The sequence below is a fragment of the Eriocheir sinensis genome, chromosome 31 (assembly GCF_024679095.1).
Source record: "Eriocheir sinensis breed Jianghai 21 chromosome 31, ASM2467909v1, whole genome shotgun sequence".
Taxonomy (NCBI): Eukaryota; Metazoa; Arthropoda; class Malacostraca; order Decapoda; family Varunidae; genus Eriocheir; species Eriocheir sinensis.
In genome coordinates, this window is record NC_066539.1 from 12,539,990 (window position 1) to 12,561,616 (window position 21,627).

The following is a 21,627-nucleotide window of genomic DNA, read 5'->3' on the forward strand; positions in this document are numbered from 1 at the left end:
CCCGCAGGGACAAAGCGGTTCTCTGCCGCCTTGTAAAATTATATAGCAGCAAACATTATACACGACTGTTATTTAACTCTTGTCTCCAGGACTGTCTGAGGAAAGATGAGAGAAAGCGGATCATGTTTAAACTATATATATATATATATATATATATATATATATATATATATATATATATATATATATATATATATATATATATATATATATATATATATATATATATATATATATATATATATATATATATTATTTCACAATTGCAGTCTTCCATGCAGCAAGTGATCAGTTGGTTCAGCGGAGTTCACTCGCTGCTCGATGATGATTTAACGACGAAATGTAAATAATTTGGAACATATAGTTCCCACCGCCATCAGACTTCCATCACGGCCCCGTGCGTGCGGTAAACGCGTGCCGAGATATGCCTCATTTCAGTGAGACAAACTATTCCTCAGTGAAAACATTTTACGGAGTTATATTTATTCGTTATTTATGTGCACAGAGCATCTGAGACTATTTTTTCGTAGTAAGTGGCTGACAGAGTATGCAATTGTTTCAGAGGTACAAGTAATAATCATAATAACTATAATATTAAATAAGAATAATAATAATAATGAAAATAATAATAATAATAATAATAATAATAATAATAATAATAATAATAATAATAATAAATGATAACCAAGATAATGGAAATGGAAGTGCAGGGAAATAGAAGAAGAGGAAGGCCCAAACGAAGGTGGATTGATAGCATAAACGGAGATCTAAGGGAGAAAAATTTAAACCCAGAGATGGCCAACAACAGAAATACGTGGAGAAGGCTCATTCACAACGGCGACCCCGATTAGGGAAAAGCTGGGAAGAAGAAGAAGAACCAAGATAATGATAATTATTATTATTATTATTATTATTATTATTATTATTATTATTATTATTATTATTATTATTATTATTATTATTATTATTATTATTATTATTATTATTATTATTATTATTATTATTATTATTATTATTATTATTATTATTATTATTATTATTATTATTATTATTATTATTATTATTATTATTATTGTTATTATTATTATTATTATTATTATTATTATTATTATTATTATTATTATTATTATTATTATTATTATTATTATTATTATTAATATTACCCTACTTATTTTATCATTATGTTATTATTATTATATTACTGTTGTTACTATTCTTATCATTATTACTGTTATTACTGATGTTTTCGTCATCACCGATTACCATAAATTCTAAACATCATCAACATCACCTTTGTTGCTGCTCCCAGCACGGCAGCGGCCAGCACTAACGCTGATTCTTTCCATTACAGAGGTGAATGTGTTTCGGTGTTCCCACCGCGTGCTGGTGTGGGCGGCGGGCGTCAACGAAGGGCCAAGATGAGTCAGGCGAGCAAATGAAGAACCAACGGCAGGTAAATATTGTTGAGCAGGTCACGGCAGCCACAACAGCAGCAGCAACCGCATGAAACTCGCGCCTCTGTATATAATTATTCATGTGGAACTTTGCAGGAAAACATTGCATCAGGCAGGAATTTTGTTGGTTTATTATTTTATCATATTTCGTTATTCATCGCTAGCCTTAGTGTTATGAAATATTTCCATTATTCTTTTATTTTAAACGTTAGATTTACTCCTCGCATCCGCCATCAGCCTCCCCTGGCGATCAGAACGAAAAGAAATAACGAAAAAGAAAAACACATAAAAGACAGGAAGAGGATTGCGAGGAAACCATTTCTTTTATTTGCTTTCCGGAATCTGGCTTATGTTCTTTGGCGCGGGTCAAAGGGAGGGAAAACTAAGGCAATTCACGCTGTGCTTTCATTCCTTCCTTGTGACGCTCTTCCGTGGGTCGCTGTTGCTTGTGGTGGAGTGGCCGGGGAGGGTGCATGCGGTGGAGTGCGGCAGTGAGCGGTTGTCGAATGTACAGTGTGAGTGGAGTGGTGGAATGAGTGGATACGTGGAGTAATGGGCGGTAGGATGTGGAAAAGGGAAGTTGTTAAGGAATGGGGACTGTTGGTAGACGAGTGTGATAGCGGAAGGAGAAGAAAACAAGAGGAAGGAAGAAGGGAAGGAAAGAAGGAAGGAAGGAAGGAAGAAAGGAAAGTAGAAAACGAAGGAGAAGAGGAGGAAAGAAAGGCAGGAAAAAAGGAAGAAAGAAAAGTAGGAAACGAAGGAGAAGAGGAGGAAAGAAAGGCAGGATAAAAGGAATAAAGAGAAGTAGGAAACGAAGGAGAAGAGGAAAAAAGGTAAGTAGGAAACGAAGGAGAAAAATAAAAAAAAGGAAGCAAGGAAAGCGTTAAACGAATTAGAAGAATTGGAGGAAGGAAGGAAAACAGGAAACGAGGGAGAAAAGGAAGAAAGGAAGGGAGGAAGGAAGAAAGCAAAGTAGAAAACGAAGGAGAAAGGTCAGAAAGGAAGGAGGGAAGGAAGGAAGAAAGGCAGGAAGAATAGAAAGAAGGCAATTTGTGGTATAGAATGAACGGTGAGATGCAACAGAGAGGTAGAGGCAGGTGCGGTAGTAGACGGTATATAGTGTACCCCTGCAGTAGAGTGGACAGCAAGGGAGCAGTGAAGTAGGCGGACAGGAGCGCTAGGGTGGTGTAGTAGGCGGTAGGGTAAGAAAATGTAAGGTGTAGCGGGTGGGCGGTTGCGGGAGACAAGACGAGCCCGGAAAGATGCGAGTGCGGTGAAGTGGTCAGGCAGAGACGAGCAGGAGGAACGGCAGGGCTTCGGGTAGGCTGAAGGAAGGCAGGGGGAAGGGAAAGGAAAGGAGGGAGAGGGAAGGGTAACGGTAGAGGGGACGGGAGGGTAGGAAAGGAAGGTTCCGTGCTTTAAGAAACTGTATTCTCACATTTTTATTTCCGCGTCCCTCACGAGCGCTGAAGACTTCCTGAGGCAGTAAAATGTCTTGGGCAATGTTTCTTTAGCGTGCACAACTTTTCCACCCATTTCTTTTTTAGTTTATGTAACCTCTTTTTTAATACTTTTTTCCCTTTTTTTTCCTCTCCTTGGCCGGGCTTCCTGCGTCTTAATATTTCGTCAGGTTGACACGGCAAACATCCCGCACAACTTTACGCCGGGCTTCGCGGAAATATTTATAAAATTTTAACGGAGGTGCGGCTGATCAACTATTCATTCATTTTTCGTCTCTATCCCTCTCTCTCGCTCCTTCTTTCCTTCTCTCTCGTATCTTGACGCGAAGGAAAAATGTACGCAGCAGGTGGAGGGAGTAAGAGAAAAGTAAAGAATAACAAAGAGAGAGGAGAGAGTGAGGAAAAAAATACTATAATTACTTTTCCGTTTTTCCGACAGTTTTCCTTCCGTGTTCCTTGCGAGTTGCCGGCACTTTAGTCTTGCCGTTCTCTGCAAATAATTTACATATGCAAGGAATTCTCTCTCTCTCTCTCTCCCCCGCTTCCTCGCTCCGTCGTGCAAAACTTAAATTTCCACGATTGAGAAAACGTATTTTAGAGGTCAAGGTCTGGCAATGGAATAAAAATCAGACGTGGACGTGACTCTCATTCTTATCTCTCTCCCAGGAGCCGCCGGGGAGGGAGGAAGGGAGAGAGGGAAAGAGAGTCAGGGAAGGAAAGGGTTGGCAGTAGCAAGAACCAGGAGGTGTGGCGTCTTTTAAATTCTAAGCAAAAGTTGAGGATTTTTTTTTTTCTTCTTCCTGCAAGTGGGCGAAGTTATGTGTTATGTATGTTTGTATGAATGTATGTATGCAGGTGTGCCGGGAAGTAGGTAGTAAGTGTGTATGATACTGGGCGCGTGTCGGGAAGTTGAGGGAGAGTTTGGGCCACAAGGGGAAGGGGGTGAGGGAAGGGGGGGAGAGAGAGAGAGAGAGAGAGAGAGAGAGAGAGAGAGAGAGAGAGAGAGAGAGAGAGAGAGAGAGAGAGAGAGAGAGAGAGAGAGAGAGAGAGAGAAGAGAAGAGAAGAGAAGAGAAGAGAAAATAAAACAAAACAGGAAAGAAAGAAAAAGAAAAGAGATAAAAAAAGGGAAGGGAAGCGAAGAGAAGAGAAAACGATACAGAGAAAGAAAAGAAGGGAAAAAAAAGAGAAGAGAAGAGAAAAAAAAAAACTCCCTTCCATTCTTGATTTTCTAAGCATCTCAGTCTTTTAACATTTCGCTTCTCATGCATGTTGCTTTTTTTCTTTTACATCTCTCCTCCCCCTCCCTCTGCTCCCCCTTCCCCCCTCTCCCCCCTCCCCCCGCCATCCACTTACCCACACGCACGCACACACATCTCCACGCTCTATAGTCTTCCTTTTTTTATGTTTTTTTTTTTCCTCCAGGGGTGCCTTTCGGGGCTCCTGCTTTTCTCCTTTCCTTCAATGCCTCTTTCTCCTTGATACATTTTCACCCTTCCTTCCTTTCCCTTTCCCTTCCGGTTTTCTTTAACTGAGTCTTTCATTTTTCTTTCGCTCTTTTCTTCATTTTATTCTCTCTTGCTTTCGTTGTTATTCTTTATTTTTTATCTTGGTTTCATCATTTGTTCCATCCTTCCTTCCTTCCTTCATTTTTTTCTTTCTTTTTTTCTTTCCTTTTTCCCATTTTTCCCTTCTTCCATTTTTCCTACATTTCCTATTTTTCATCCTTAGTTTCTTCCTTCCTCCTAATTCATCTCTTCCTTCCTTCTTTCTTTTATTTCCTGCTTTCCTTCCTTCCTTCTCTTCTTCCTTCTTTCCTTCCTTCCGTCCTTTCTTCCTTCTTTCCTTCCTTCCTTTTCTGTCTGTCTTTCTTCCCACTCTCTCTGCTTCCCATAATCCTCCTCTCTCCTTTTATTTTTCTTCCTCCACCTCCTCCTCACCTCCTCTTTTTCTTTCACTTTCCCCACCCCGAGTCACCACCATTCTCTCCCTCCCACGCATATAATAACGTTGGTGGCGAGACAAATCATTATGGACATCGATCGCCGCTGAGTAAATCGCAGGGAAAGCCGCGAAAGTCGAGGGAAAGTGCAAGACATATATTCTCGTGCGACTTAGCAACTTGAGTGGGCGTCGGGGGATTACGGGTCTAAATCCGCACCAAAGACAAGAATTTATAGCAAACTCATGGATGAAAGGAAGGAAGGGAGGGAGGGAGGTATGTGAGGTGGGTGGGAGGGGGTGGGGGTGGGTTCTATGTGTGTGTGTTTGTGTGGTTGTGTAAGAATGTATAAATGAATGTTAGTCTATGGAAGTGTTGAATTTATTGTTTTACTGATGAAACAAAAAAAGGTCTTGGTTTTATGAGTGTGTGATGGGGGAGACCAGTATGTGTGTGTGTGTGTGTGTGTGTGTGTGTGTGTGTGTGTGTGTGTGTGTGTGTGTTTTAAAGGTGCTTGCGATTTCTATGAAGGCTGCGTTTAAGTTTCGTGCTCTCGTTGTTTTCTTACTTTTTTTTTGGGGGGGGGGGAGCTATAACAGGCTCTTCCTTGTTATCTTTGAGCATTTTAAATCATGGTTTCTCTTTTCTCTTTCGTGGTCTTCTTTCTTTTTTGTTCGTTACTATTCTTGCAGTTAAAGAGGCGGGTCAAGGGCACAGACACACGAAAAGCCTGCTCAGCGCTACTTATGCAAAGGAAAAAATGGGAGCATGAAACTAGTGATGTAATGTAGAAAACGAGGCAGTATTTCGGCGGATTTTACAAGATTGAAAACTGTCAGTAAGAGAAGGTGAGCTGACGAGGCGAAAAGCCTTTGACTACTCCGTTCAAAATTGCTAAGTGTGTTGAACCCCACCTTCCTCCCCCACACACCAGCTCCATACTCCATACAAAAGCGAACAAGGCCAATATATATGGTTAGCATCGATAAAGGGGGAAAATAACTGGTGGAGACGATACAGAACGATTAATATTGAGGATGTTGATTCAGCTAAAGGTGTTATATGAAATTTCAAGTTAAGATTAGGAAGGCTAAAGGTTAAATGTTCTGTGAGTTGTATAATTATTTTTATTTGGGACGTTTGTTGAATAAAGTTTATCAGTGAAATGTAGAATTATCAACGTAATTAAGAGTGAATAGAACAGGTTGTTTTGGAAAGATTAATGAACAATAGAAAAAGAGGGGAGATAAAAGAGATCCCTGCGGACCACCACTGTTTATAGGTTTCAGGGTAGAACAATGTCTTATTTACTATTCCTTTGATCAAGAGTTTTTGTACATATGCCTAATTGCTTTTGTGGGAAGGGGAATAGGAGGGGATGTTTTGTGTGTATAGTGATGGATAATAAGTTTGTTGTTTCCCTTTCGAAGACTAAAAGAAGGCGTTTTAGTGCTCATACATATTGATTTAGAACGGGGGAATGGCATGAAAAGGACAATGAAAGTAATATCAGTGGCAGTAAAAATAATAACCATAATGATAATGACGATAATAAGAATGATCGTCGTCGTCGTTGTCGTCACCGTCGCCGTCGCTATCCCCACAACCCGACCACTAATATCCACCCGAGCCCTGAAGACAAAACAACAGATCGCGATAGGGCTGAGCGACCCACCTCTCAAGACCCACACGGCGAACTTTGTGGCCCCAAGTTTCCTCAAAAGAAAGATGGGGAGGAGAGGGAGGAGGAGTAAGAGGAGGAGGGCGAGGGAAAGGATAAGAAGGATGTAGAAAGAGTAACAAAACGCCTTTAATCTTGCCTTCCTTTGTTCCTGGTCTTCAGCGGTGCGTCATGGCCGTAATGAATTGTCAATAAGAATCGATATTTTATCCTCACGGCCAGATGGAAAGCAAATGGAAGATAATAATGTTGACTTAAAGTGCTTCTTTGATCGAGCAGAAGACAAGGGGAGGAAGCGGAGGCAGGAGATCTACACGAAGGAGAAAAAAAATGAAAGAGGAACGCCCGAGTTACCAAAAATCGTTGGTATTAAATCCTTTATGGTTCACTGAGACTGTGAGTTATGGAAGGAAAGGAGGAGGAGGGAGGAGGAGGAGAGGAGGAGAGGAGGGAGGAGGCTAAGGAGGTGAGTGAGGAAGAGAGGAGAGCGGACTGAGAGAGAGGAAAATCCGCGAATAAGAAGATTAAGACTGAATAAAGAAGGAATCGAGAAAAGCTGAAAGGAAGAGACGCTAAAATGAACCGCTGAAAGGATAAAGAAAACCTGGAACAGTAGAAGAAAGAGAAGAAGAAGAAATGGGAAATGTGATTGTACGTAGAAAACAAATTTAAAGATCTCTGTATAAACACACACACACACACACACACACACACACACACACACACACACACACACACACACACACATAGATAGATAGATAAACAGAGACAGAGAGAAAAACAGACAGAGACAGAGTGAGACGGAGATAGAGAAAGACAGAGTTAGACAAAAAGAGAGACAAAGAGACAGAGAGAAAGAAAGAAACTCGTGTAGGCAACAAAGGGATAACCTCGCCTAAGACTAGTGGAAATAAAGGAGGAAAAAATAGCCGGAAGGAAGAGTGATCGCCGCCGCGTGTGAGGGCCGCTGACCGAGGCTAATTTATTGCTCTGCTAAAACTCTACGAAGGACTCCCTGTTATTGGACCTCGAGGGATGTGTGTGCAGTGCTGGGGGAGTCGTGGGGATGGGGCGAAGGGAGACGAAGAGTGGGTAGGGCGGGGAGAAAGTTGCCCGATAAGGGGTAACTACAGCAACACCGAACCTACACCATACGACTACACACTCTTACTGTCTTTATCCCCCACCTGTAGTACCTTTTCCACCAACTCGCTTCCTCTTCTTATTATTCCCCTGATTATAAAAAAAAAGCGGAGCTGGTGGGGCAGGGAGAGAAATAAACATTAGGTGAGGCGGAGCATGGCTGGGCGGTCACTGAGGTACAAGAGGACAAGTGAGGATTTTGCACTCTCAGAAATGGAGGCTTAAAAGTATAAAGAATTGCCTTGGGAAGTGACATTGCTACGTATTGTAAGCGTAGCCGGTGGGCTTTCTTGAGGGGCCTGGATGCTAGTCGTCCCCATCCCGTCATAGCGCAGGCAAGTGTTTTAAAGTGGCGCCATCTTTTCTTGGCTCATGCTGTCCCCCGGAACTCGTTCTTGATCACTTGGTCGGTTTCCTCTAGAGTCCGGGTTGATGGGTGGTCTTCAGGACAGCATGTGGGTAGTCTTACGCCACTTGGCGGTGACTGAAAAATCCCAGGTGGTAGCGTGGGGGATTCGAATCCGCGTCGTCCATCGCGCGGTGAATGCGGTGCCCGCACGCATCACCTTGCTAGTGGACGATGAGCCGCGATGCTCTCAAACCTATTTCACATACATTGAAATAGAAGGTTTCACGAATGTTGAGTGGAAGGCTTCGCCTCCGAGGCCTAACTCACACGAAAAATAGGGACAGGTGCAGATAAGCTATATATTTCCTTTCCTCTTACGTCGCTGCTTTGTTCTCGTACCCTTTCCCTGAGTGAGAGAAAAGGAGCGGAGGCTGAGGCTTTCTTCTCCCACTCATCCCTCCGCACCGCCTGATGCTCTCCCTTAGTCGTTTTAAATTGGGGAGGTCTGGAAAAGTTACTAAATTAATTACTTCTGGAGAAATAACAGATTTAGATAAATACACACACATTATGTGTGTGTGTGTGTGTGTGTGTGTGTGTGTGTGTGTGTGTGTGTGTGTGTGTGTGTGTGTGTGTGTGTGTGTATATATATATATATATATATATATATATATATATATATATATATATATATATATATATATATATATATGTGTGTGTGTGTGTGTGTGTGTGTGTGTGTGTGTGTGTGTGTGTGTGTGTGTGTGTGTGTGTGTTTACACACGTAAAATAAAAACTAAAATAAAAAGAGGTAAGTAAGGAAAACGTGGGTCAGGGGGGGGAGTCTTGGGACTGTTGGGGGCTGGTGGGGCGGGACTGGCAACGGCGGGGGAATGAAGGGAGGGGGAGGTTGCGGGGCGGGGAGGTTGTGGGGCGGGGAGGTTGCAGGGCAGGGAGGTTGGAGGGCAGGGAGGTTGCTGGGCGGGGCGGCATTACGTAAAGGAGCTCGTCTGAGGAACCTTTAACAACAAAAACGCCCAAAGACTCCTGGACGCGGGCGGCCCCTGAAAGGAGCTCTGGGGCCACAGTCAGCTTGTTAGGCCGCGAGGAGGCGAGGTGGAGGGCGGTGAAGGAGGGGCCGGGGCAGGGAGGGGGGGAGGGGAAGGGCGCTTGAAGGAAAAAGGGAGAGGGAAGGTCGGTCCTATTAGGAAGAAGGAAGAGGAGAAGGAGGAAGGAAGTTCACCGAAAGAAAGGGAAAAAAGGTAATTATAAAAAATGTGGAGTCGAATTTTTCAGAAAGGAAGGATGATCAGTGAGAGAGGAGGACACGGGCTTAAAGGCGTACACACACACACACACACACACACACACACACACACACACACACACACACACACACACACACACACACACACACACACACACACACATACACACACACACACACCACCAATTTTACACGAGTTACATCTTGTCCTTAGCGATAGTAAAGCCTTCGATAACTCTACGGGCGGAGAACCTCTACTCTACCACACACCCTTTACTTCACCAAACTTACAAGCTTCTGGCGTCTCCATAAACGTCGCTCCGTTCGTAAGAAGCTTTTTTTCTAAGGGTTACGTAAAGACATGAAAGGAATACCCTGAAGAGTTTTCCACAAAGGTCCTTTTCTCGAGCTTCGTCTGAGGGGCTGGTTGGTGGCGCGGCCTTATGTCATCTGGTCCCGTCGCGTAATTGACTACCACGAAAAAAAAAAATAATTCGCTCTTGTTTTGCAGTAATTTCAATCATTGGGTTATGGTGTAATGAGCAACCACTGAGAGCAGGGAAAAATGGCAAATAGATAATGAAGACGAGATGTGCACGGAGGGAAGGCGCATAATGGACGGAGAGGGAACAATGGTAATTAGATGAGAGGGGAAGAAGAGTGTGACGAGGGGAGCGGTGAGTGAGCGAGGGGACTTGTGCATGGGCGAGTGAGAGCCGCGGAGAAAATGCTCGCAATCTGTATTGATCCTCACAAGGCAGAAGACGAGGAACAAAAGTAGTAACAGGAAGCAGCAGGAGCAGGAAGGGGAAGGAGCATCATCTGGAGGAGAAGGAGGAGGAAACCTGGAAACATGGAAGAGTGGGTAACAGAAAGTGTGATGGCTCATTGTAAGACTGCCTGCCTTAGTGACATTTATAATCAATTCGTCAGCCGCTTGAGTGACCCACCTCTCCCATCCCTGACTCATCCCATAGCCTCCCACATCACTGACTCCCCATTAGCCTCCCCCCTGACTCACCCATAGCCTCCCCATCTTTGACTCTGCCCTAACCTACTCATCCTTGACTCACCTTCCCATCCCTGCCTCCCCAATATCCTCCCTACCCCTGACATTCCCTCTTCAGCCCTCACAGTACTCGGTCTAAAACTTTTGTTCAAGGCTACGGGAGCCGCGTCAAGGGAATCAAAGATGAGCCCGGCACGAGAGACGGAAGGGCCGCCCCAGCTCCTCCTTTACCATGTATCGGTGCCCTTCGAGAGACGCTTAGCCAGACGCTGCTAATTAATGTTTCGGGGCGGCGGCGGCGGCGGGGACGGCGGGAACGTTTGGGGTTTAGTTATTCAAGGCCGAGTCACTGTAAGTTGGGAGTGTGTTGGGGACGGCCACCATGTGTGTGTGTGTGTGTGTGTGTGTGTGTGTGTGTGTGTGTGTGTGTGTGTGTGTGTGTGTGTGTTTTGTGGGGAGTGGGGGGGGTATGTTAACTTACTAGTCTCCGTCTGCCTTATTTTTTTTGTACTTATTTAGCTTTTACATCATAATATTCTTACATTTTTATTCTTCTATTGCTATCATCATTATTATTTTTATTTTTTCTTGTATAAGGTATGTATTTCTCCTCGTTGTTTTTGATCCTCCAGTTGTTGTTTTTGATGGGGTTGTTGTTGTTATTGTTATTTCGTATTTTGTTGTCGTTTTTGTGTGTGTTGCTTTGATGTCATTTTCAGGGATTTTGTTATCATCGTCTTTTGGATGATATGATTAGTCCTGTTGTCGTCTTAGTCGTCGTCGTGGGTGTTGTTGCTGTCTTCTTGGATGTTATAATTATTGCTGTCGTTGTTTTCGTCGTCGTCGTGAATGTAGTTGTCGTCCTCTTTGTGGAAGTTGTTGTTGTTGTTGTTGTTGCTTGAGGAGAAGGAGGAAGAGTATTAAAATATTCTTTAATGAGTTCTGGGTTTAATTTTCTTCCCTTTCTCCTCCTCGTTTTCTTGGTGCTTCTCTTTCCTCCTTTCTCCCCCTTCTTAACCTCTCCTTCTCTCCCTCCCTCCAGTCCTGTGTCCCTCCCTTCTTCCCTCTCTCCTCCTCCCTTGCCTCTCCTTCCCTCCCTTCCCCCCTAATCCCTCACTGCTGTTCTGCGTCCCTCCCTTCCACCCTATGTCCCTCCTCCTCCCTTGCTTCTCCTTCCTCCCTCCCTCACCCTGTTCCCTCCTTTTAGTTCTGTATCCCTCCCTTCATCCCTCCCTCCTCCTCCTCCTCCTCCTCCTCCTCCTCCTCTCTTGCTTCGCCCATTCATCCCTTCCTCTGCCTCCTCCTCCTTCTCCTTCTTTTACCCGTATTGAGCTCCTCGGCAGGTGGTATTGGGGTACGATGTGGGTTGCTCTTATCATTATTATTATTATTATTATTTTTATTAGTATTAGTAGTAGTAGTAGTAGTAGTAATAGTCGTAGTGGTATTAATAGTAGCAGCAGTAGAAGTAGTAATAATAGTAATAGTTTCTTTCAAGTTCTTGCTTTTATATAGTATAGGAGGGACCTCACTTTACCGAGCACGCAAAGTAGACAGCTGGACTGACCGAAAAAGTAGGTCAGATTTGTTTTAATACTACCATCTTGAAAGCGCTCAAGTCGTAGAAAGGAAGAAATACAGGAGAAGGAAAGCTATTTCTGAGTTGTCTCGGAAAGAGATAAAAAAAAATAATAAACGATTCTGGTTAACTCTTGTATAATGAATTTGGACCGCATAGAGATGAGCTAGAGTAGAAAGTCTTGTGCAAAGGGTTCGCGGGAGGGGTGGAGACATGCAGTTAGCAGGTTCAGAAAGCAGATACCCTAAAAATATTGATAATGGATAAAACGAGAGGGAATGTGGAGGACTTTAAGAGATAGAAGACGGTCAATATGAGGAGGGGAGCTAATGAGACGAAAAGCTTTGACGTTACTCTGTCCAAAAGCGCTGCGTGTTGGCCCCCTGAGCCGTCACACTCTTGCTAATCACGCTCCTTAAATTTCTGCCGGAATTAAGACAAATCTATCCTTCGACTTACCAAAATTTTTTCATCATTAATGTCAAAATCTTGCGAACTCCAATTCCTCCAGAGAATTATGGCGTGTATCCAAAACTCTCTCCAACTATTTTACCTCATCTTTCCTGCCTCTCCTTAATCCTGACGGCACTACAGCTGTCACATTAATCTATAACGCTGATGTCTTCCCTAAACCTTTCTTGAAAATTCCACCTTGGACGATACAGGGCATTTTTTTACTAATCTCTCCTTCGACTATACTCTTCCTGATATTGGTATAGTTATGATGATGTTTTCTATGTTTTCTCTGATCTTAATCTCCAGAAGGCGTTTCGGTGGTGATCTGATCTTACCAGCTGATTCTTGGCCATCCTTTCTTTGCCTTGCTTTTGCCTTAGATATCATGGAAGCTTTTAACAGTCTAGCAAAATTCTTCGTTTTTTTAACTATCTACCTACGCCCTTTTGGACAAATAAGAATCAAAAGCTTTTCGCCTCATCAGCTCCCCTTCTTCTAGTGACTCTTCTACTTCTTGGATTCCATCGCAGTGCTGCTTCTCTTGCTGTATTCTATCGATATTTTCATGGTAGCTGCTCTTCTAAACAATCTAACTGCATGCCTCAGTTAACGCGTCTTTCTACTTTAGCTCATCCGAATGTAGTCCAACTTCCTAATGCAAGAGTTAACCAGTAATTTTTTCATTCATCCCTTTTAATGGTAAACTCTTAAACAGCATCCGTACGTCTGGATTTTCTCCTTATAACTTGAGAATCTTAAAGTGGGGAATGTGTAGATAAACTCCAACCGATATTTTACAACATTTATCCTCCTCCAGTCACCCTCTTGTAGAAATAATAGGGATTTGCAGGCTGCCTCCTTTACTGCAAACACTTATTAAACATATGAAGGTATAGCAAGACGAACAACACAGCAAAGGCAAAAAGAGAGTCGTCATGGAATCGTAATCGTCGTGGTCGTCACAGTCGTCGCGCGTCGTACATATTGCCCGCAGTACTAAAGGGACTCCTGTTTGCCTTCCATGCTGTCAATATTTACCAGAGCCTCATAAGACGACCTTCCCCTGGCCCCTCCCCCCTCCCTCCCTTCTTCAGCCGCTCCTGCACACAAACTTTACAGACGCTACTCGCAGATTCACCTTTTATGGGATTTGATGCCCCCTCTGCCGGTCCGCCGATTCCGAGATTTAGCCAACCCTTGTGTGTGTGGGTGGGGGGAGGGTTGTGTGTGTGTGGGTGGGGGGGGGGGGGCCTCTGTGTCTGTCTCTGTCTGTGTTTGACTGTATGTTTGTGTATGTGTATGTGTACGTATGTCCTTCTGTCTGTCGGTTTCTGTCAGTTTTTTTAGTTATCATATCTCTGTCAGTGTATGTTTGTCTGTGTCTATCTGTCTGTGTTAGTGTTAGTGTGTGTATGTTTGTCTGTTTCGGTTTCTGTCAGTGTTTTTTGGCTAGTCTATCTCTGTAGCTGTTTGTCGGTTTGTCTGTCTGTTTGCCTATCCGTCTATCTGTCTGTCTACCTCTCTGTTAATTGCGTTCGAGTTGAAATCAATGAAGTTTTAGAATCGTGAAACTTTTAATAGCCGTAGTTTGTCTGATACTGTGAATGGTTAAGGAAGGGAACTCGTTAGGTTAGATATAAATGATATATATGAATGCCAAGAAAAAAGTGTGAAGTGTAAGCTCTTGCGCGATCTGAGAAGACGTGAAATATTAAAGCGAATGAGGTGAATAAGTGAGGGGCTTTATACATTTTGCACGTCAGAAATGAGTCCTCGGTATGAAACGTTAATCTGATCGACTAAATCTGAATCATTATGAGCGAAGTGGAGATAACCTTAAATACGGAAACTTGAATGAATCGGTATGCCATGTGACCCTCTGGTGGTCATCTCTAGAAACTGAATCTTCTATAGAGTCTTATTATTATGTCATTTTTTTTACTTATATTATTCGTTATGGCTCAAATTTTTTTTTACTTATTCATATTTATTTTTATAGCACATTTTTTTTACTTATACATAATAATTTTTACTTACTCCACATTATTTGTTGTAGCTCATTTTTTTTTACTTATTCATATCAATTTTTATAACCCATTTTTTATACATATTAATTTTTACTCTTACTTTTTATTAATCATTCACCTGACGCAATAATTCACACATGCTACCTTGAATACTTTACATAAGGATTACTTTGGTGGTTGTGAAAATACATATATAGACTAATCATTGGCTTTTTTTATTATTTCTTTTTATTATTACCTTTACTTTTCATTTCCCATTCACCAGAGGCAATAACTTCCACATGCTACCTCGAACACTTTCCACAATTGCTACTTCATGTCTGAGCCTCTACGAAGTTGATTAAAAAATAACAACTGATTTCCAGCTTTCTCATACGTAGTTACTCCCTTCGTATAGAGACTTGTATCGTTTGTAGAAAGGTACTGCAACGGACAACACTTTTTAATTACCAGCAAATGATTTCTCTTTGTGTTTCTTTACGCACGCTCCTTCTGTAAGTTAATAAAAAGGACGAGTCGTTTCAATCTTTTATCTTACGCTTCCTGCCCTCCACTCGCTTATAGAAAGGTAGTATCACCTGTGACAAAACTAATTAATGGACACCTGTTGTTTGTCCACCTGTCTGTCCCTTTGTCTCTGCCATTGAAGCGGAGCAGCGGCGCGTCAAAAGTCCTCGTATAGCAGGGACGAATTGTGTGTAAATAAATGTCTGGAAACACGATTCATTTATGTTGCTAAAAATAATCACGGCTCAAAAATACTGAATAAATTAAGTGTTTGAACATGTGAACGTAAATTAAACTGCCTTAATCGAATCAGAGAGAGAGAGAGAGAGAGAGAGAGAGAGAGAGAGACTTAATGCTCTTCTTTTCTTTATTTCATCATTGCTATTGTTGTTTTTGTTGTTGGTGGGGTTGATTGTTTTTGTTATTTTTTTTTCTTCTTTTATAGTGTTGGCGTTTTTTATGTCGTCAAGGAAACACACACACACACACACACACACACACACACACACACACACACACACACACACGCACACAACGACACCCTCCCGCCCCCACCCCTTCCCCCGACCCACCCCCCTTACACAAACCAAGCTTCCATCATCATCATCATCATCATCATCAGGCCACTTCACTCATGCTTTCAAACAACTGAATAAGGACGGGACGGGACGGCGGACGCGAAATTGTGTGAGATGCATTTACTCACTTCTCTGGCGGCGGTGGTGCTGGTGGTGGTGCTTCAGACTCCTCCCCTCTTCCATAGCTCTTCTCCTTTAGTCTTCCTCGCTTCCATCAACATCCTCTGAGTAGCTCAGGGGTCACCAAACTACGGCCCGCGGGCCGGATCCGGCCCGCGACGTCAGATCATCAGGCCCGCCGACGGTACTTAAATTTGCTTGATAAAACGTATGGAACACGAGATGTTGTGATATAATTTAAATTTAAATATTAAGTTTAGAATACTAGGAGATCTTTGTATTTGTATTGAATCTCAAAATAAAAATAGAGTTTTTTTTACTGAATTCGGTACAATGTCGGCATTTCTAGTATCCCGAGTCCCAGTCCCCGGCAGTGGTCCGCGTGTGTTTACAGTGGTGTCGTGGACAGTGGCAGCAGCTCCGCGCCGTCAAAGAATCGCCATCAAATGACTAAAATCAGCGAAGGTAAGAGTAACGAGTGACTGTTGGCAGCACCATTACACTGCCCTTGGATGGTGCTGCACTCAGGAGAGGAATAAATGTGCTGTGTTGTCGGCCATCACGCGGTGAAAGCCCGATGTGTAAAGAAAAGTCCAGTAAAAAAAGTCACAACGTATGTCTTCCCTGCGGAGAACAGCCCTGCGTTCGGGTTATCTGTAGCCCTGCGCCCTGTACTATTATTTTTGCTCATTAGCGTAGAACTCAAATAATATAATATGTCGAAGTTATAAATCACAATAAATCGTACCAATAACAGCAGTAAAACTGTAGGAATTTGTCAGGTCTCGGCAAGCAGCGTCGGCGCCGCGGCGACCCCGAAAGACTGTTGCCATCCTACGATTATTGTTATAAATATCATTATTATTATAATAATAAAAATTATTATTATTTTGTAGCTAAAACACCTTCATAAGTTTATTTCCACCTTTTCATTGTGTTGGTTGTACTGTGGACACGTAAATCAGGTGAATAGGCTATGTTTACGTCGGCAACGATTCTCTAGCTGCGCGCTCATTGGTTGCGGCTGCGGTATCTTGAACTGTGATTGGTCCCTGTGAAAAAAAACACAGATGGAGGAGCTTTGAATACACGAAATGCAAATATAAAGCTGAAATTCTTTACATATGTGATCGATAAGTGTTCAGAGTAGCGTAATATGACTAATCTTGGTGTGCAGTTAACAAACTGAGTGCAAGGGAGTGTGTTCTAATATTTAGGAATTTAATTATGTTTCTAATTCAATGTATCTTTCATTTTCAGATCCTGTTCTTTTCACCCTTCGTTATGGCTACTAAGAAAAGAAAAGTGGACGCCGAGTGTCGTGCTTTCAATGAAGAATGGGGAGTAAAGTACTTCTTTGTGGAAAGTTCGAAGGACCAGAAAGCTACTTGCGTGGTATGCAGCGAAAGTATTGCCGTTCTGAAAGAGTACAATCTTCGGCGTCACTATGAAACAAAACATCTATCAACATATTCAAAGTTTTCTGGAAAGTTACGCTCTGAGAAATATGAGTCCATGAAACGTGGTTTAGAAACTCAAAGAAATCTCTTCAAGAGAAAGTTTACTGAAAATGAATCTGTCACTCATACAAGTTACAAAATAGTGCATAAGATGGCAGAGCGAGGAAAACCGTTTACTGATGGCAACTTCATCAAAGAGTGCATGATGGAAGCAGCAAATGACTTGTGTCCTGAGAAAGCCAATTTGTTTGGAGGTATCAGCCTTTCGGCAAGTACAGTTGTGCGGAGAACAGAAGAACTTGGAGAGAACATAGTGCTACAGATACGCGAGAAAGCTAGGAACTTCTTGTGGTATTCTCTTGCGCTGGATGAGTCTACTGATCTCTCGAGTACGTCACAACTTCTCGTGTTCATTCGTGGTGTCAATTTAGACTTTCAGATAACGGAAGAGTTGGCATCCGTTTGTAGCATGCATGGAACAACAACTGGAAAAGACATTTTCACGGAAGTGCAGAAAACTTTGCAAGACTATAACCTTCAGTGGAATCAGCTTCGAGGTGTTACAGTTGATGGAGGAAAAAACATGGCTGGAGTGAGGAAGGGTCTGGTGGGGCAGATCAGGACTCATTTGGAAGATTTGCAAATTCCGGGCGCTCTGTTCATACACTGCATCATACATCAGCAAGCACTCTGTGGGAAAGCCTTAGATATTTCTTGTGTACTGAAACCAGTCGTTTCTGCTGTGAACTTCATTCGGGGACATGCACTCAATCACCGTCAGTTCCAGGCTTTTCTTGAAGAAATTGATTCTGATTTCTGTGACTTGCCTTATCACACAGCAGTGAGGTGGCTCAGCTGCGGTAAAGTCTTGTTTCGTTTTTTTAAGCTCCGAAACGAAATAGATGTTTTTCTCACTGAAAAAGATAGAGCTGATCCACAGCTGTCAGATCCTACCTGGCTGTCAAAGTTGTCATTTTTGGTCGACATCACATCCCATATGAATGAACTGAACCTGAAACTTCAGGGAAAAGATAACCTTGTCTGTGATCTCTACAGAATCATCAAAGGATTTCGGAGAAAGCTGTCATTGTTTGAAGCACAACTGGAAGGAGAAAACTTCTCTCATTTTCACTGTTTCAAAGAGTTTTGTGCTACAGTCGCTGAAGATGTCAACCTCGATTTTCCGAAAAGATTATTCGTGACTTGAAGAAGCATTTTTTGGAGAGATTCTCAGATCTTGACAGAATTGAGAGTGATATTCTTCTGTTCCAGAATCCGTTTGGTTGTAACCTTGACGATGTGTCAGTTGAACTACAGTTGGAGCTCATTGATTTGCATGCAAATGACTTGTTGAAAGAGAAGCACAGAGAAGGAAAACTTGTTGAATTTTACCGCTGCTTACCTGATGCTGAGTTTCCAAAATTGAAGAAATTTGCCGCTGGTATGGCATCAGTGTTTGGAACAACTTATGTCTGTGAGCAAACATTTTCAAAATGAAGTATGTGAAGTCAACACATCGAACGAGATTGACTGATGAACATTTGAAAGCAATTCTCTTGATTGGATGCAGCAATTCCAAACCAAACATTGTTGATATCTTGAAAGCCAAACATCAGTTTCACAAATCTCACTAACCTTTTTGCTGCTTAGTTTGTGATATTCGAACATGTGCACACTATGTCTGATGTAGCTACCTTTTGCTAACGTTGCCTTCTTTGATAACTTTTAGTAAATAAATATGTTGGTTATCTGTTTTTTCTGCAAGATTCTGATGAACATTTGAAAGCAATTCTCTTGATTGGATGCAGCAATTCCAAACCAAACATTGTTGATATCTTGAAAGCCAAACATCAGTTTCACAAATCTCACTAACCTTTTTTGCTGCTTAGTTTGTGATATTCGAACATGTGCACACTATGTCTGATGTAGCTACCTTTTTGCTAACGTTGCCTTCTTTGATAACTTTTTAGTAAATAAATATGTTGGTTGTCTGTTTTTTTTTTCTGCATTGCACGCCACTCACCCATAATTAACATGGAATGCTAAACTAAGTTTGTAGTCTTTTTTTCCAGAGCTTTCGTTCTGGCTTGCAAGTATTGAACGGAATGATTATGCGGCCCGCACTCGTCATTCTTTCAGTTATCCGGCCCTCTATGAAAAAAGTTTGGTGACCCCTGGAGTAGCTGGAGACTCGCAGATGATGGGCTGAGTGTGTTGCATCTAGTAGGGGAGAGAGACGGATGAGGAGAAGAGAGGGAATGAGACTGCGGGGAAGAGAAGCGGTGAAGGATGCTCAGGAAAGGCTTGCAAGGGAGGAATTAAGGGGAGAGAGGAGAGCCCCGTGACTGAAAAGGAAGGATGAAAGCAAAGGAAGCATTAGGGAAACGTGGAGGAGTATGAGAGAAATGGAGATGCAGAGAGTAATAGGTATTTAGGGTTGGAGTTTCGTCTCAATGTGCTTTAAGAGTTAGTGACTTTGTGTAGTATAGTGAGAGAGAGAGAGAGAGAGAGAGAGAGAGAGAGAGAGTAAAATATATATATATAAACGTAGAGAGAAAGATACAAAGATAATTTTTCATAGATGTGGTATTAAACAGTTACTGATATATTTAAAGTTAGAGAAGGGAAAAAAATTATAAAACCGGTCAGATAGAAACTAAATATTAAGTAAAACTATGAGGACAATGATTTACCTGTAGAAATTTGAATGAAGTTATGAAAAAGTAACCAACCTAACTTTTAACCAAACCTAACCAAATATAATCTAACATCTATAGCTCAATCTCACTTATGTAACCCAGCTCTCACATTAACTAATAAATTAACCTAACCTACCTTAACCAAACCTAACCAAATATAATCTAACATGTCTAGCCCAACCTCACTTTATAACCCAGCTCTCACATTACCTAACAACCTAACTGAACTTCCCAAACCATATATAACCTAACATCTCCAGCTTAACCTCATTTATGTAACCCAACTCTCAGATTACCTAACACAACCATCTCTCCCGTCAGCATCTCATTCATTCATTCAGTGAGTCAAAGTCGAGGCAGCAAGTCCGTGAATAAGTTAGATAGTTCTTTAAGTAGTTAACCAGTCAGTCAATCAGTTAACCAGACAGCCGCCAACTTTTCAACGGATTATATAAGTCAATAGTTAGCATTTAGGCGTTTAGATAGCTAAGTTTTGTTTATTCAGTCATTCAGTCAGTCAGTCAGTTAGAAATCCAGTGAGGCAGCTTTCTAGTTAGTCAGTTAGCCATTCATTCAGGCAGCTATCTAGTCAGTCAGTTAGGAATCCAGACAGTCAGATTTCTAGTCAGTCAGTCAGTCAGCCATCCGGTCAGGCAATTTTTTAGCCACTCGATCAGCTAGCCATCCATTCAGGCAGCTATCTAGTCAGCCAACCAGTTAGTTAGTCAGCCAGCAAGTCAGACACCCCGCCAGTCAGTTAGTCAGCCAGCCAGCCAGCCAAGCGTTTCATCTGATTGTTAAGGGAATATTTAACTTCTCTCCACATACAAAATGCACGCCCTCCCCTCCACTCGGCTTGTGTTGCATAGTGAAACAAAGGAGAAGAAAGAGCCTTTGAGCGCAATATTCAATGCAGTCAGAGAGGCCATTGACCGTACGCTTCATCACACTGTTGAGGGAATATTTAACGTTTTTTTCACCGTCCATTCACTGCACTCGACAATTGGCGGTGAACGTTGAAATTAAGGAAAGTGAGAGATTCGAGTATAGGGGATTAATGTTAGAGGAGGAGGGAGGGAAAGAGCAAGAAAGAAAATCGGACAGGTAGAAATGGAGGCTTAATGTTGAATATATTGTTTTGGGATGCGTGTGTGTGTTCCTTTCCGTAGCTTAGGTGTGTGTGTGTGTGTGTGTGTGTGTGTGTGTGTTTGTGTTCCCTTGATAAAAAAAACACCAATAAAATAATGGTAAAAAACGAACAAAAACAACAACAGCAACAGTAATGCTAAAAATAAAGCAAAGAAAAGCAGTTTGTCAGTCTGTCTGTGTGTGTGTGTGTGTGTGTGTGTGTGTGTGTGTGTGTGTGTGTGTGTGTGTTTGTCCGTTTGTGTCCGTCAGTGTTTGTCCATCTGTGTAAGTAAGCAAGCAAGCAAGTAAGTGTGTGTGTGTGTGTGTGTGTGTGTGTGTGTCTGTCTGTCTGTCTGTCTGTCTGTCTGTCTGTGAGTGCGTGCGTGTGTGTGTGCCTCGTAATGGGCCGTGACGGGAGGAGGAGAGGTGAATGCTGTATGAGACCAGTTTATGCAGCAGCGGAAGCGGAAGCTGGGAAGCCCGTGGCCCTAACCTTTACCTAGGTACCCACAGGCAAGGCAGGGAGGCAGGGAGGGAGAGAGGCAGGTAGCTAGGGAGGTAGGCAGGCGGGAAGTATACAGAAAGGAAGGTAAGATGGTTAGGAAGGAGGTGAGGAGATAGAGAGAGAAAGATTAGGAAAGATAAAGGTAGGTACAGAAGGAAGGCAGGAGGGAATACAGGTGAGGTAGGGTTAAAGTAGAGAGGGAGGTAGAGAAGAAGGTACGGTTAAGGTAAATAGGAATGTGGGATGAGGTAGAAAGGGAAATAGG

General features: G+C 42.5%; 1 protein-coding gene across 1 annotated transcript; it reads left to right on the forward strand.

The window, feature by feature from the left end:
* Nucleotides 1–15,691: 15,691 nt before the first annotated feature.
* LOC127005919 (general transcription factor II-I repeat domain-containing protein 2-like) lies at nt 15,692–18,516 on the forward strand. The gene is made up of 2 exons (XM_050875315.1): nt 15,692–16,035; nt 16,831–18,516. Exon 2 carries the CDS (start codon nt 16,855–16,857, stop codon nt 18,235–18,237), a length of 1,383 nt encoding a protein of 460 aa, XP_050731272.1. The 5' UTR covers nt 15,692–16,035; nt 16,831–16,854; the 3' UTR covers nt 18,238–18,516.
* The last annotated feature ends 3,111 nt before the right edge of the window (nt 18,517–21,627 follow it).

Coding starts and splice junctions, on each gene's coding strand:
- LOC127005919 (XM_050875315.1), top strand. CDS start 16,855: ATGGCTACTAAGAAAAGAAAAGTGGACGCCGAGTGTCGTGCTTTCAAT.